Source organism: Bubalus bubalis, chromosome 15 (genome assembly GCF_019923935.1).
Source record: "Bubalus bubalis isolate 160015118507 breed Murrah chromosome 15, NDDB_SH_1, whole genome shotgun sequence".
NCBI classification, from domain to species: Eukaryota; Metazoa; Chordata; class Mammalia; order Artiodactyla; family Bovidae; genus Bubalus; species Bubalus bubalis.
This window is the reverse complement of record NC_059171.1, coordinates 39,265,153-39,279,623: the sequence shown is the minus strand read 5'-3', so window position 1 is coordinate 39,279,623 and position 14,471 is coordinate 39,265,153. Positions and strand designations below refer to the sequence as shown.

The following is a 14,471-nucleotide window of genomic DNA, read 5'->3' as shown; positions in this document are numbered from 1 at the left end:
AAGTTACATATAGTTCTGTTATCTATTACAGTTACTTTTTAAGTAGATAAATTAAGATTTTAGTTGGAGCTTCAATATCCATAGGTTTTTAGATTCTGCTCTCCCTTCTTACCTTCTCTCTCTACTCCTCTCTCTCTTCCCTGCCCCCTCCTCTTTCACACACACACACACACACACACACACACTTGTAGCAGAAATTCCAAGAGACAATGATGCCTGAACCTGCAGCATTCCAACACATGTAGGTCTTCTAGACATAGATCCAGACTAGTTCAAGTAAAATCTGCTGCTTTGAGGGTAGTTAAAACCAAAGGTCCCAGACACCGAATTTCAATGCTTTAGTGCCCTTTCCCCATGTTGGGTCCCTTTTGATAAAAGCCTGCCTGCCTTAGCCTATCCTGTCAGGAAAGCACAGCCTTAAATAAGGCGCCTCCAGGTGTTGCATGAGGCGAGGGGCCAAAGTGGTGAGTCCTCCCTCTCAGAGTCTGCATCGTGGACAGTTTTCCTCGGAACAAAAAAGCACCAGGTACCCCGCTGAGATGTTTCCTGCCCAGAAATGCTGTTCACCCCCGGGGCTTGCCCCTGTCCCCCAGGCTTCAGTCTTTGTCCTTGAAGTTGGTTCATCCAAGATCAGTACCCTCTCTGGAATCTATGAGTATCTTCCTGTACTCATATCTAAGCCTTGATGGCATTTTTTCTTTTTTCCATTGGTCTTTATTTGTATCCAAGAGCTTTTTCTTACAGAACTAAATCTTTAATTTTCCACAATCAGCTGAATAAAAAAAGCCAAGGGTATTAAAAATGCAAGACATTCAGAAACCCCAAGGACTACGTACATAGAGACAGAAATTATGCTTGAATATGGGTGTCCATATTCAAGTCCATCCCATCAAGATGCTCTTGATTAATTCAAATGAAATTACTGTGTTGTACTTTTCACTGACTTTATCATGGGACATTTTTAGAACCATGTCACTAAGAATATGCTGCATGCATGATCTTATGGTGTGACTGGGAATGTCATTTATAATAATTTTAAATTTCATTTAGATGCTTGTAAAAAGTCAGCCAATAAATTAAACACTTCTGTGTTGGATACCTACAAAGAAAATGAAGATAGCGCTTTTCCTAAAAACTGAATTCTCTAACAGGGAGTGCAGAGCAAACCCAAAAGTGTGTGTGTTTATGTGCTTACATATACCTACATATACACACAATCACACAAATGCACACACTTACCTGTGTATGTGTGCTAAGTCGCTTCAGTTGTATCCAACCCTTTGAGACTCTATGGACTGTAGCCCTCCAGGCTCCTCTGTCCATGGAGTTCTCCAGGCAGGAGTACTGGAGTGTGTTGCCATATATCATCAAATAACAAGACTTAAAGATTATAAATCCTAGATTAAATTTTCTGAACCCCAAACTACTTTTTGTCTTAACTTTTATAGTTGGAAAGTCTCCCTATATTGTGTCAATCCTGATCACAATTTCAGTTTTTACTCATGAAGTTCTCTTAACATCCAATGAGTATTTCTTTACATATTATTTATCGTATTTGACAAATTGCTGTTGTTATACAGTTGGATTTCAAAAGGAGGAAACTAAGCTACTAACCTAAAATATATATACAGGAAGTTGTTTTAGAAAAATTTATCAGACTTTTTGTTGTCATTTATAACTTTGTTCTCATAGTAAAACTGTATTAATGTAATTACAGTCCTTCGAGTCTGTTTCCAAGAGATATTAATAACTAACTATAGTAGTAGAGAACATGTTACAGTCAAGGTAATTTAAAGTTCTCCAAAGCATTGGCATCTTATAGGTAACAGGTATAGTTATAAGACATAGGTTGAAATATAGGGATGTTATGACTTGATTAGAATTCAAAGTCACTCAATAGGCTGAAATTGAAAATTAGAGATGAAAATTCAACATCATGGTTTAAGGTGTTGCTGGCATATTTAATTAGAAGGAAAATATTAAAAGAAAAAGAACACAGAGATGACCAAAATTAACTGGATATTCTCATAAAATTCCCTGAGTTAACTAATTACTGATTATGGTAAAATTCATGTGCCCTGAAGACAATAAATTATCAACACTTTTACATTTAAACAATTGACTTGAACTAGCAATTGGCTGAGTAACTAAAAGACATCTACAACTGTAACCTTTCAACATTGTGACACCCAGGAAAAATGTTCTTTGGAGCCCTTTAAAAATCAGCATTCCTTCACATTTCTGCTCTTATTAAAATTTGCAAGGCAAAAAACTATTATATAGATTACATCCTGGTAGTGGAAATTAGAAGAAAATGTAACTAATTAACAGAAAGTGCCAACTTAAGAAATCATTAAGTGATTTTTTTTTCTATTGGGTTGTGCTGACTTAATTAGCACTCATTTGAAGAACTTCTAATTCTCTTCAAAGAGCCTTTAGCAAGTGCATATATCTCAGTAACTGAGGACAAGCATATAAGCAAAACACCAACTCAAAGCAGAAGAGACTATGGGACTAAAACCAGCTTGATCCAGGAGATCGATATTTCTTTTTACATTTTTCTTTTCTTTCTGCAACTAATTGGTTTCAATATCAAGGAATTTTTGTTTCAGTCAGTCCCAAATTATTTTTCTCACAAATCATCAACTCCAGCAGAAAGAGAGCTTCTCTTTCCTAATAGTTCTAACAAAAGTTATAGAACTGAGTCTCAGTGACCTGTCCTGGGTCACATGCCCAGCCCAGTAAGATGGTACTAAATAAAGGAGGACAGAGGGAAATGGTAGTTCTGGGGTGAAAAGTGCTCTTCATATGACATGGTCAGAAAAGGCCTCTTGAATGTAAGAACATTGGAAAGGAAGCATGAAGGGAGTGAGGGAGAACATTTATAAAAAGGCAGGAAGGTAAGGAGTAAGCCACATGACTCTTCTCTGGGGGAAGAATTTGAAGTAAAGAGAATAGTAAGTGCAAAGGTCCTGAGGTAGCAATCTGCTAGGACTGTTCTGGAAATAACACAGAGGACAGAATGGCAGGGCAGAAGGAGCAGGGGGAGAAGGTAGGAATTGAGGTCAGAAAGTAGCATTTTTAAAGACCGACTTCAAATGAAAGAGGAGGTCATTAGAAAGATAAAAACCAGTTAATTCCCTGTGGATCACAGCATCTTTACAGAGAAATGTCTACTTTAAAAACCTGAGTGACTAGAAAAATAGTTTTAGATAAATAGAGAAGACATGAAAGCATTCTAGAGTAAAGAATGGTTCCCAGAGGTGAGAGTACAGAAAGTCTGTTTTCAGGGCAGTGGGAAGACATAGTAGTTTGAGCTAGTGGACTTGGGTAAGGAGTTGGAGAGTAGTGAGGTGAGATTGTAGAGGGCCTTGAATGCCAAGTTAGGTGTTCAAACTCCATTTTATCTGAGAAATGAGGAGTCACTGAAAGCTTTCAAAAACACACAGATGTCCAACCTAGCCAGTGACCAACAACATTTGTTTTGCCCTAGTTCCTTTCCTTTCCTACAAGCTGAAAGTTTGTAAAGATTCCGCCAGCTGAACGGGACATTTAAATAGGTATTAAACAGTTCCTTTTGTTATGGTTATGATCAAATCAATCTATCAGTTCAGTTCAGTCACTCAGTCAGTCATGTCCAACTCTTTGCGGCCCCATGAACTGCAGCACGCCAGGCTTCCCTGTCTATCATCAGTTCCCGGAGCTTGCTCAAACTCATGTCCATTGAGTCGATGATGCCGTCCAACCATCTCATCCTCTGTTGTCCCCTTCTCCTCCTGCCTTCAATCTATAACGACCAATTAATATTACTGAATATCATAAAATAAGCATTAACTCACTACACTGACATAATTCTACCTCAAAGTAAATAGAGACACAAAGGTGAAATATGATTTTTGATATGGCATTTAAAACAAAAAGGCTATGAGACCTCTCCCCCTCCATTGGGCTTCCTTGGTGAGTCTCCTGCACTGCAGGCAGATTCTTTACTGTCTGAGCCACCAAGGCCCCTTACCCACTCCAATAATCTTGCCTGGAGAATCCCATGGACAAAGGAACCTGGCAAGTTATAGTCCATGGGGTCACAAAGAGTTGGACACGACTGACCTATTAACATTGGTACTCATTGGTACTCCCCCTCCATTGGTACTCTTGAAAGATTTGCTCCTGGGACCTGAGTCAAGAGACCACATCTGGGAAGCAGTGACCTAGGCTGTGCTGCTGTAGACTGCTGGATTTAGAACTGGAGGGCTGCCTCTGGGGCATCTCCCTGTGGGCTCAAATTTGCTTCGTGTTCAATGCTTTGGCAGTTTCCCCACCTCCTCACTCCATCTGTTGATATGGAAGCACTGACCATTTGGTCACTACATTAAACGCTCCTCCTATCAGCTTCCTCTGAACCAGAGTTAATGCTCCATTGGTGAGCTGATAGAAGAGTATTATAAAAGGAAGAAGTCCTTTTCCTGATTTTTTCTTCCTTCTTTGATTATCTCTGAGAATCAGTATTCATCTCCATCAAACCACATTACCTCATGAAGTCAACATAAAACTCATTATCTGAAGTTAAATATTCCATCCAGCAGCTTACCCACATGGATGAAATGATATGAACACTTCAGTCATCCATCTGTCCATCCGTTTATTTATTTACACAGCAAACATTTATTTAGTAAGAGGCAACAGAGCTAAGTCAACCCTAGGTCCCAGTTGGCCCAGGACAACTCCAGCTTATTCCTGCTGTGTAGATATCAGTATTGTCTCAGTTGCATAAGGATCTCAGATTAGACAATAAATTATATGATTATTGTAAGCCAAGCATAGTGTTTAAGAATATCTTTTAAAACATCATGGTTAAGAACACATGGTTAAGAGAATACCTTTGATCAAAGCCTGGTTGCACCACCTAATGGTTGTGTGACCTCGGGCAGGTCACTAATCTCTCTCTGCTTTATTTTGTCCATCCGTAAAATGAGACTAACAGTAGGACCTACATCCTGGAGTCACTGTGTGATTTAGAAGAGTTACTCCACATAAAGGCATACCACAAGCACTGTGAAAGTGTGAGCTACTTTTGTGTAAAAACGTATCTAGTTGCCAGCCTCACAGAGATGACGATCTAGTAAACTCATGATTTTATAAATTTTCTCATTAACACATATATTGAAATGTTACATACATTTTGTGACTATTTTTAAACATTATAAAATACCAGTTATCAAACTATAAGAACAGTTTGATATGTAACATATATAAATAGTTCAGCCTAACTAAAAGTAGCTGGAAAAAGATTGATATTATGAAAAAATGATGAAAATTTAAGGAATTGGATGACATTGATAAAATCTCATGACAACATAGATTAAATTACAAAGACTACTACTCACCCACTCCAGTAAGCTATAACTGGCACACAGACGATATCGGCACTATCAACTCCAAAGTCACTGAACCTCTGAAAGAAAGTCGTGTTGCTTATTCTTAATAATATGGCCTTAAAGTGGATCATTTGCCACCAAATCTGATAGGCTTGCCTCTTCTGTCTGCGGGCATCTCACATTGCAGACAGCAATTCAAGTCGAAGTCAGAAAAAGAGGGGGTGTTTTGTATAACAATGGATTGTGAGTCAAAGTGTTAGATTATACAATTCAACACTCAGGAAGCATTCTGCTCCTTAGAGAACCTAACACGTGCCCTACAGACTCTTCATACATGTTATCCCCTCCATGTAGAGTGCCGCCCTCCTCACCTTCTGTGATTCTTTTCCTGGGAGTTAACCGCAGTGAGTGCATTACAGAGTCTGGCAAAGGGCTCGTTCTAAAGGTCTTTGGATTTTAATCATTTTAAATTTCATCTTATACATCTGATTCTTCTACACAAAGTGAATAGTAAACCCTCTTGTTTTACATAATTATATTCAATCATCATATTTAACGAGGCTTTATTTGTGACTTTAGCTGGGTTAATACTGTTTTTTCATTGTTAATAGGAAAGCAAATAATGAGATATACATCCTCTAACCTACTACCACAAAAGCACTTAAGAACTAGGACATCTAATGTCTGATAAATGGTTCTAGAAGGCAAGGAATAGTAATATAGCCAAATGATGCAAGGGGACAGGAACATAACAAGTTAGAAATATGCTTACTTCAGAACATATAGAGATAGACACTAGCACTCTCTAAACTATAGTCTTAAATCTCCTCTGTGTACACAAAGTAAAATGAGTTTTATTATACCACTTAACTCAAATTTATCTTCCATTTCATTTATATAGTAATTAAATGCTTATACTCAGTAATATAAGAAATGGTAATGAACCTCTTTGGAAAATTATATAGTTAAAGTGTTCCTAAATGCACAATAACTCTGCTCACTATCTCATTATTTTTCCCTTCACATACCACTCTTGTAATTATTCCAGTGGTACCGAGTTCAGCGTGAGGAAGTTTATGCCTTGAATAGGCCGTTCATCATTAACGAACCTCCACTATTACAATAGCAATATGGAGACCATCCGTCCCTTCAGCTCCCAGACCGTCATGCTGGATGTCTTAGTTCTATAAATACTTTGCCTTGACATTTGCATTATACCAGCTGATCATTATCATGCCCTCATTTTCTATTTCTAAATTTCTGTGACCTTCAACATTAGGTACATGCTATTCAGAAATGTTTCTCCAGGGTCAGATCTTTTTTCCTTAAGCAATTTATTTTTAACAACTTTCAACAAATCCCGCTTCTCCAGCTTCCCCATCAGGCAATCAAGATTCCTTTCTGCTAATGTGCTCAAGTGAGAAATAAAACAAGAATACCCACTCAACCAGGGCTTCCCAGGGGCATCAGTGGTAAAGAGCCCACCTGCCAATGCAGGAGACATGAGACGTGGGTTCGATCCCTGGGTTGGGAAGGTGGCTTGCCATTCCCCATGGAGGAGGGAATGGCAACCCATTCCAGTATTCTTGCCTAGTGAATCCCAGAGGAGCCTGGTAGGCTATAGTCCATAGGGTTGCAAAGAGTCGGACTTGACTGAAGCGACCGAGCACACACACACACACACACACTCAACAATGTAGCAAAATCTTCACTTCTACTGAAATTAAGGAAAGTGTTTCTTCCACTTTTGTGTACTCGATCCTCACACTCATTTCATGTCATGTTTTAGGGCAGTTCTCTGGACCAAATGCTTATTTGCTCCTTGATAGAAATATGAGAATCAGAACCAGCAAGACTGTGACTGAGAGATTAAGCTATATTCATGAGAGAAGCACTTTATCCCCAGGAGTAAAGTTAGAGAAGTTATTCTGAATGCTGGGCTTTGTAAGAAGGAAGAATTATGACTTTCTGCAGCAATGCAGTTCCAGAAATCTTAGAAACTGAGCTTGAGGCCCTCAGGTCTGTTAGCTCCATAAAAGAATTTAAGAGTTGAGTATTTATGAGGAAGGATCAAAATGGGGAGGAAGACATTTTCTCAGTGGGGAATTCTCTCCATAGTCATCTCATCCTATATTTGAAACGTATATAATTGTGAGGTCCTACAAACACCTCAGTGGAGGCACTCGTGGCTATAACAGGTGAGCGGCCCTGAAGGGTCGCCTGGCCCAGCTTGGCAGGCCTGCTTCATTTAGCAGTGGCCTCACATGAGAACGCTCTATTCTGCCTTCTGTTTCTGTTTCACCCCATTAATTGAACTAAAGAAATGCACTTGACACCTAGGCTGGGTAATCTCATTTAGCCCCAAGGACTGCAAAAGTACTAACGCTGTTAATTGAGGCATTTCAAACTGAGCCAAATGCCACACTCCTCTCAGGGCAATAAGCCTGCTTCCATTACTGTTCATGGGCCCCGTGGGAAAGTGTGTTCACACAGACCAAATGTGTCCCATTCCGGCAACAGAGTTGAAAAGGAATGTGTTGCTCTATTACCCTTTTAATGCCAAAGGCTTCCCTTCTCCATCCTCTTCCCCTGCTGTCTCCTGGCTGCTTTCGACTCTTTCATAAAAGAAAATTAAAAGTGCAATTATAAACCTCAACCTACAATGCAATTTCACAAAGTTCCAAATTTAAGCATCTGAAATTTAAAAACGATGCAATTGCCTCTTGAAAACTATTAAAACTAGAAATGACACAATTGCCTCTTGATAAATGTCTGTGGTAACTCTCTCCATGAGAAATGGACACAAAAAAGTCCAGGTAGATCCTCTCTGGGCAGCGCTGGAAGCTCTGATCTATGGGAGGAGGTGGAGGAGAAAGGGACTTACTAACTCACTGAGGAGAAGGTTCACGTTTCTGCTACCTTCAGCAGCCTTGGCTGATGGACTTTGTTGTCAGATCAGATCAGATCAGTCGCTCAGTTGTGTCCAACTCTTTGTGACCCCATGAATCGTAGCACGCCAGGCCTCCCTGTCCATCACCAACTCCCGGAGTTCACTGAGACTTACATCCATCGAGTCAGTGATGCCATCCAGCCATCTCATCTTCTGTTGTCCCCTTCTCCTCCTGCCCCCAATCCCTCCTAGCATCAGAGTCTTCTCCAATGAGTCAACTCTTTGCATGAGGTGGCCAAACTACTGGAATTTCAGCATTAGCATCATTCCTTCCAAAGAAATCCAAGGGCTGATCTCCTTCAGAATGGACTGGTTGGATCTCCTTGCAGTCCAAGGGACTCTCAAGAGTCTTCTCCAACACCACAGGTCAAAAGAATCAATTCTTCGGTGCTCAGCCTTCTTCACAGTCCAACTCTCACATCCATACATGACCACAGGAAAAACCATAGCCTTGACTAGACAGACCTTTGTTGGCAAAGTAATGTCTCTGCTTTTGAATATGCTATCTAGGTTGGTCATAACTTTCCTTCCAAGGAGTAAGTGTCTTTTAATTTCATGGCTGCAGTCACCGTCTGTAGTGATTTTGGAGCCTAGAAAAATAAAGTCTGACACTGTTTCCACTGTTTCCCCATCTATTTCCCATGAAGTGATGGGACTGGATGCCATGATCTTCGTTTTATGAATGTTGAGCTTTAAGCCAACTTTTTCACTCTCCACTTTCACTTTCATCAAGAGGCTCTTTAGTTCCTCTTCACTTTCTGCCATAAGGGTGGTGTCATCTGCATATCTGAGGTTATTGATATTTCTCCCGGCAATCTTGATTCCAGCTTGTGCTTCTTCCAGTCCAGCATGATGTACTCTGCATATAAGTTAAATAAGCAGGGTGACAATATACAGCCTTGACATACTCCTTTTCCTATTTGGAACCAGTCTGTTGTTCCATGTCCAGTTCTAACTGTTGCTTCCTGACCTGCATACAAATTTCTCAAGAGGCAGATCAGGTGGTCTGGTATGCCCATCTCTTGAAGAATTTTCCACAGTTTATTGTGATCCACACAGTCAAAGGCTTTGGCATAGTCAATAAAGCAGAAATAGATGCCTTTCTGGAACTCTCTTGCTTTTTCCATGATCCAGCGGATGTTGGCAATTTGATCTCTGGTTCCTCTGCCTTTTCTAAAACCAGCTTGAACATCAGGAAGTTCACGGTTCACATATTGCTGAAGCCTGGCTTGGAGAATTTTGAGCATTACTTTACTAGCATGTGAGATGAGTGCAATTGTGCGGTAGTTTGAGCATTCTTTGGCATTGCCTTTCTTTGGGATTGGAATGAAAACTGACCTTTTCCAGTCCTGTGGTCACTGCCGAGTTTTCCAAATTTGCTGGCATATTGAGTGCAGCACTTTCACAGCATCATCTTTCAGGATTTGGAATAGCTCAACTGGAATTCCGTCACCTCCACTAGCTTTGTTCGTAGTGATGCTTTCTAAGGCCCACTTGACTTCACATTCCAGGATGTCTGTCTCTAGGTCAGTGATCACACCATCGTGATTATCGGTTGTGAAGATCTTTTTTGTACAGTTCTTCTGTGTATTCTTGCCATCAGTTCTTAATATCTTGTGCTTCTGTTAGGTCCATACCATTTCTGTCCTTTATCGAGGCCATCTTTGCATGAAATGTTCCTTTGGTATCTCTGATTTTCTTGAAGAGATCCCTAGTCTTTCCCATTCTGTTGTTTTCCTCTATTTCTTTGCATTGATCGCTTTCTTTCATTGATCATTCATCGATCAATTGAAGAAGGCTTTCTTATCTCTTCTTGCTATTCTTTGGAACTCTGCATTCAGATGTTTATATCTTTTGTTTTCACTTCTCTTCTTTTCACAGCAATTTGTAAGGCCTCCCCAGACAGCCATTTTGCTTTTTTGTATTTCTTTTCCATGGGGATGGTCTTGATCCCTGTCTCCTGTACAATGTCACGAACCTCATTCCATAGTTCATCAGGCACTCTATCTATCAGATCTAGGCCCTTAAATCTATTTCTCACTTCCACTGTATAATCATAAGGGATTTGATTTATGTCATACCTGAATGGTCTAGTGGTTTTCCCTACTTTCTTCAATTTAAGTCTGAATTTGGCAATAAGGAGTTCACAATGGTCTGAGCCACAGTCAGCTCCTGGTCTTGTTTCTGCTGACTGTAGAGAGCTTCTCCATCTTTGGCTGCAAAGAATATAATCAATCTGATTTCGGTGTTAACCAGATATCTGGTGATGTCCATGTGTGTATATATATATATATATATATATGATGTCCATGATGTCAGAGGAATACAATCTAAAACCACCGCTGTAGTGGATTTTGAAAAGTTAAGCTTTGTTTTGCTTTATTTTGATTGATTTGGTTTTCTTTGATATCCTGAAGCTGCCACATGGTTTTCTGCCCAATACAAGAGAAATGTAAGGCCCTAAACTTATCTCTAATTCTTGGATACATTGCATCCGAGTTTTGTGATAACCCAGACTTCTTTCCCTCTACAAGGTTTTCTGGCTAAGGCTAAGTCACTTCAGTCGTGTCCGACTCTGTGCGACCCCATAGACGGCAGCCCACCAGGCTCCCCCGTCCCTGGGATTCTCCAAGCAGGAACACTGGAGTGGGTTGCCATTTCCTTCTCCAATGCATGAAAGTAAAAAGTGAAAGTGAAGTCGCTCAGTCGTGTCCGACTCTTAGTGACCCCATGGACTGCAGCCCACCAGGCTCCTCCGTCCATGGATTTTCCAGGCAAGAGTACTAGAGTGGGGTGCCATTGCCTTCTCTGAAGGTTTTCTGGACTGGAGGTTATATAGATTGAACGAACTTTCTGAAATGAAAAATCCAAGTCATTTCCTCTTACTTTTTTGTGGTACTTCCTCAACTGTGACAATTCCTATCAACACAGCCCCATTCAGTGTACTGCAGACAAAGGAGTTAGGGAAGGGCTGGCTGGCACCACGAGGACACCTGAGTCCACTAACTGGTGACAACTAAAAGGATTGGAACAAATATCCTGAACATGTGAGATAACCAAGATTCTACATCTGGGTTTAGTTGTAGCAGGAAGTTCAGTTGCCATCAGCTCCAGTCACAGTGTGTTTTGAGTTTTACTTTCAATAGTAATGGCTGCCATTTGCTCAGCACTAACTTACTCGATATGAGACACTGTGCTGATACTTTGCAAACATTATTTCATTTGATGCTGGCAAAGAGTCCTATGAAACAGGTACTATCTTTACCAGTATGCAAAAAAATAATAATATAATAAATAAATAAAATAATATCATAAAATAATAATCCCATGAAGACTTTTCTCAGAGAGAAACTTGAAACACACACACACGTTTAGCCAGTCTCCCTTGCCCCGTGTCGCAATTCTGTAATCCTGGTAGCAAGAGATAAGCAAAATCAATGCAGGATTTTTTACCAATAGTCCCACCTAGAGGCAGGAGGATGAATAAACTAGAAAATATTTTTTGTTTCTTCCAGAAGGGTTCCATTAGATCTTGAATTTCTATTAATATTTATCATTTTTCATATTAGATTTTTGCAAGCTGTAACACAGCAAGAATGAAATTGGGTCTACTGAGGATGTCAGGAAACTACTATGGGGTTAAAGCGAAAAGTGGGGGCTAGTCCCCAAAACTGTTTAATGTCCAGTGAGTCACTAGACATATTCCTGGTAAATGTCAAACACATCCGCAAAGACTCTTAAGGTTATATGATTTTACTATTCCTGTAGAATTTTATCTGAAGAGAAGTTTCTTCCCCTCTCAGACTTCATATCTTTTATACATCAAGAGCTCTCCAGTAAGGTCCCACAAGCACTCCCATCAACTGAAATGTCTATTAATGTTTTTAATGGTAATCAATACTTAGCCCATGGACTATTTTTTGATCTACCATTGTTTAGATATTCACATTTACAATTACTCCTATGAAGGTTCACCTCAGAGGACCAACTGATCCCAAGGAATTATCCCAGAATGATGGATGTGTAATAATTTAGTCTTAAACCTGGATAGTTCAGTCTTGGGTAAGGCTTCTCTTAGCTGCTTGATTGTGGAGGAAAAGATGAATGTGGAAAGATATTAATGTATCCAGGGCAACCAACACAGGACTGAAACACAGGCCTGACACCAAAGCCCATGCCAGTGTGTTTTTCAGAAAGTAGTCTGAACTGCCTGCATTACAATCACAGGGGATGCTTATCAAAAATATAGATTCCTGGGTGTCATGAAGGAACCACAGAGTTAGAATCTCGAGGTGGATACTAGGCCTCTGCATATTTACCAAGCACCCCTGTGATGATTAACATACAGAACCATCCAGCTTCCTGATGCTGCAGGAGAATTACAGTGCACAGAATGTGGGGGCTGTGTGGGAACGGGGTACACAGGGCTCTGATGATTCTTCTGTAATCCCTGAGCAATCTCAGGGTTTCAAAGATGACCCACGTGGCTTTGGCGTGTTCAAGACGGGTCCATAAAAGGACTTTCTGTTGTCTGTGGCCACATGGCCATGAAGTTTGCAGTATTCACAAGTCTCCAAAGACAGTTTGGTGCAAGGGAAGAAAGGGTGGAGGTAAACATGGAATAAAACAAGAAAGTGAATTTGACAATTTTACCAGGGAAAGTTGAAAGGCTCATTGCAGGGCGGAGCCTACAGCTAATCAAAACAATGAGGCAGGGAAAAGACGGGAACTTGCCCCAGTCCTCACCTAGTTTCCACAGGCTTCCATGGATGTTGTCATTCACTGATTGATTACAGCATTCCCTGTTGCATAAACCCTTAGCAGCAACTCATTAAAACAAAAACAAGAACTCTTCCAGCAGGGTTAAATGCTTCCTTAAAAGTCTGTGCAAAAGACTCACAGCTGAAAATTCAGCTCACCACTCTTCCCAACTCACTGATTCTATAGAAAACTCAAAGGTGTGAAGATGAGAAGGGAATTGACAATAATGCTCAAGGCTAGAAGCAATATTCATTTAAAAAGAATGCTCTTTTGAATCAGTGGACCAGTGTTCGGCCAGGTTTGTGTCTGGGTGATTCTGAGATGGCTGTGTCTCTCTTCCCCAGTCTCAGGAGGCTCAGGTGCTGAAACAACTGGCGGAGAAGCGGGAACATGAGCGAGAGGTCCTCCAGAAGGCTTTGGAGGAGAACAACAACTTCAGCAAGATGGCAGAGGAGAAGCTGATCCTGAAGATGGAACAAATCAAGGAGAACCGTGAGGCGAATCTAGCTGCTATTATTGAACGTCTGCAGGAAAAGGTAATCGTAACATAGAACCGAGCAGATGCACATCCGTATGCAACACACAGCGAGTGAATTCTCAAATACCGGGCATCAGAGACTTAAACTCTGCTGCAGGTGCAGAAGGCACTAACCCCATGGGCAGTGTCTCCTGCTCTGCAATGTGGTTGAGGAATATAAGTGTGACTTACAGCTGGAATTCTCTCAGGTTTTCCAGTACTGAATAGACTGAGGGAGGCCGATTCTTGCTTTTCAAATGTATATGAGGCTTCAGTACAAATCTTAGAAACTCACCTACTGGAAAAATATTAAATTGGAAATGTTAACTATTTTATATAAACAGTAATACATATCAATAATATAATGAATATTTTTAAAAATAATAATATAAAACAATAATATAAAATAAAATATGTAATATTTGGTCTAATGTTTAATTAATATATAATATTATATATGTAACTTATTGTCAAAATATATTTGGACATGTTTCCATAGGTTTGGAAAAATATATTTGTCAAAAGAGGACAGAATATTTATGAACAGTGGAAAGCCCTTGTAGGAAAATCTACATGGAAAACTGGGCTTTCTTTGTGGCTCAGTCAGTAAAGAATCTTCCTGCAATGTGGAGACCTGGGTTCAATCCCTGGGTTGGGAAGATCCCCTGAAGAAGGGAAAGGCTACCCACTCCAGAATTCTGGCCTGGAGAATTCCACGAAATGTATAGTCCATGGGGTCGCAAAGAGTCAGACACAACTGAGCAACTTTCAAAAAAAAAACCATGGAAAACTAGTAGAGGAAGTTCATTACCTCCAGATCTGGCACCCTGGTATTTTTCTTCTCATCAGTCTGAATATATGATGGCCA

The 14,471-nt window shown here is 40.2% G+C and overlaps 1 protein-coding gene across 1 annotated transcript in view; it reads left to right on the top strand.

Moving 5' to 3' along the window:
• The window catches only part of STMN2 (stathmin 2), a 58,132-nt gene that overhangs the window by 34,726 nt on the left and 8,935 nt on the right, over positions 1–14,471 (top strand). The window contains exon 4 of the mRNA XM_006057043.4: positions 13,431–13,622. Within this exon, the coding sequence (XP_006057105.1) occupies positions 13,431–13,622 (192 nt within the window). The remainder of the gene's footprint in view (positions 1–13,430; positions 13,623–14,471) is intronic.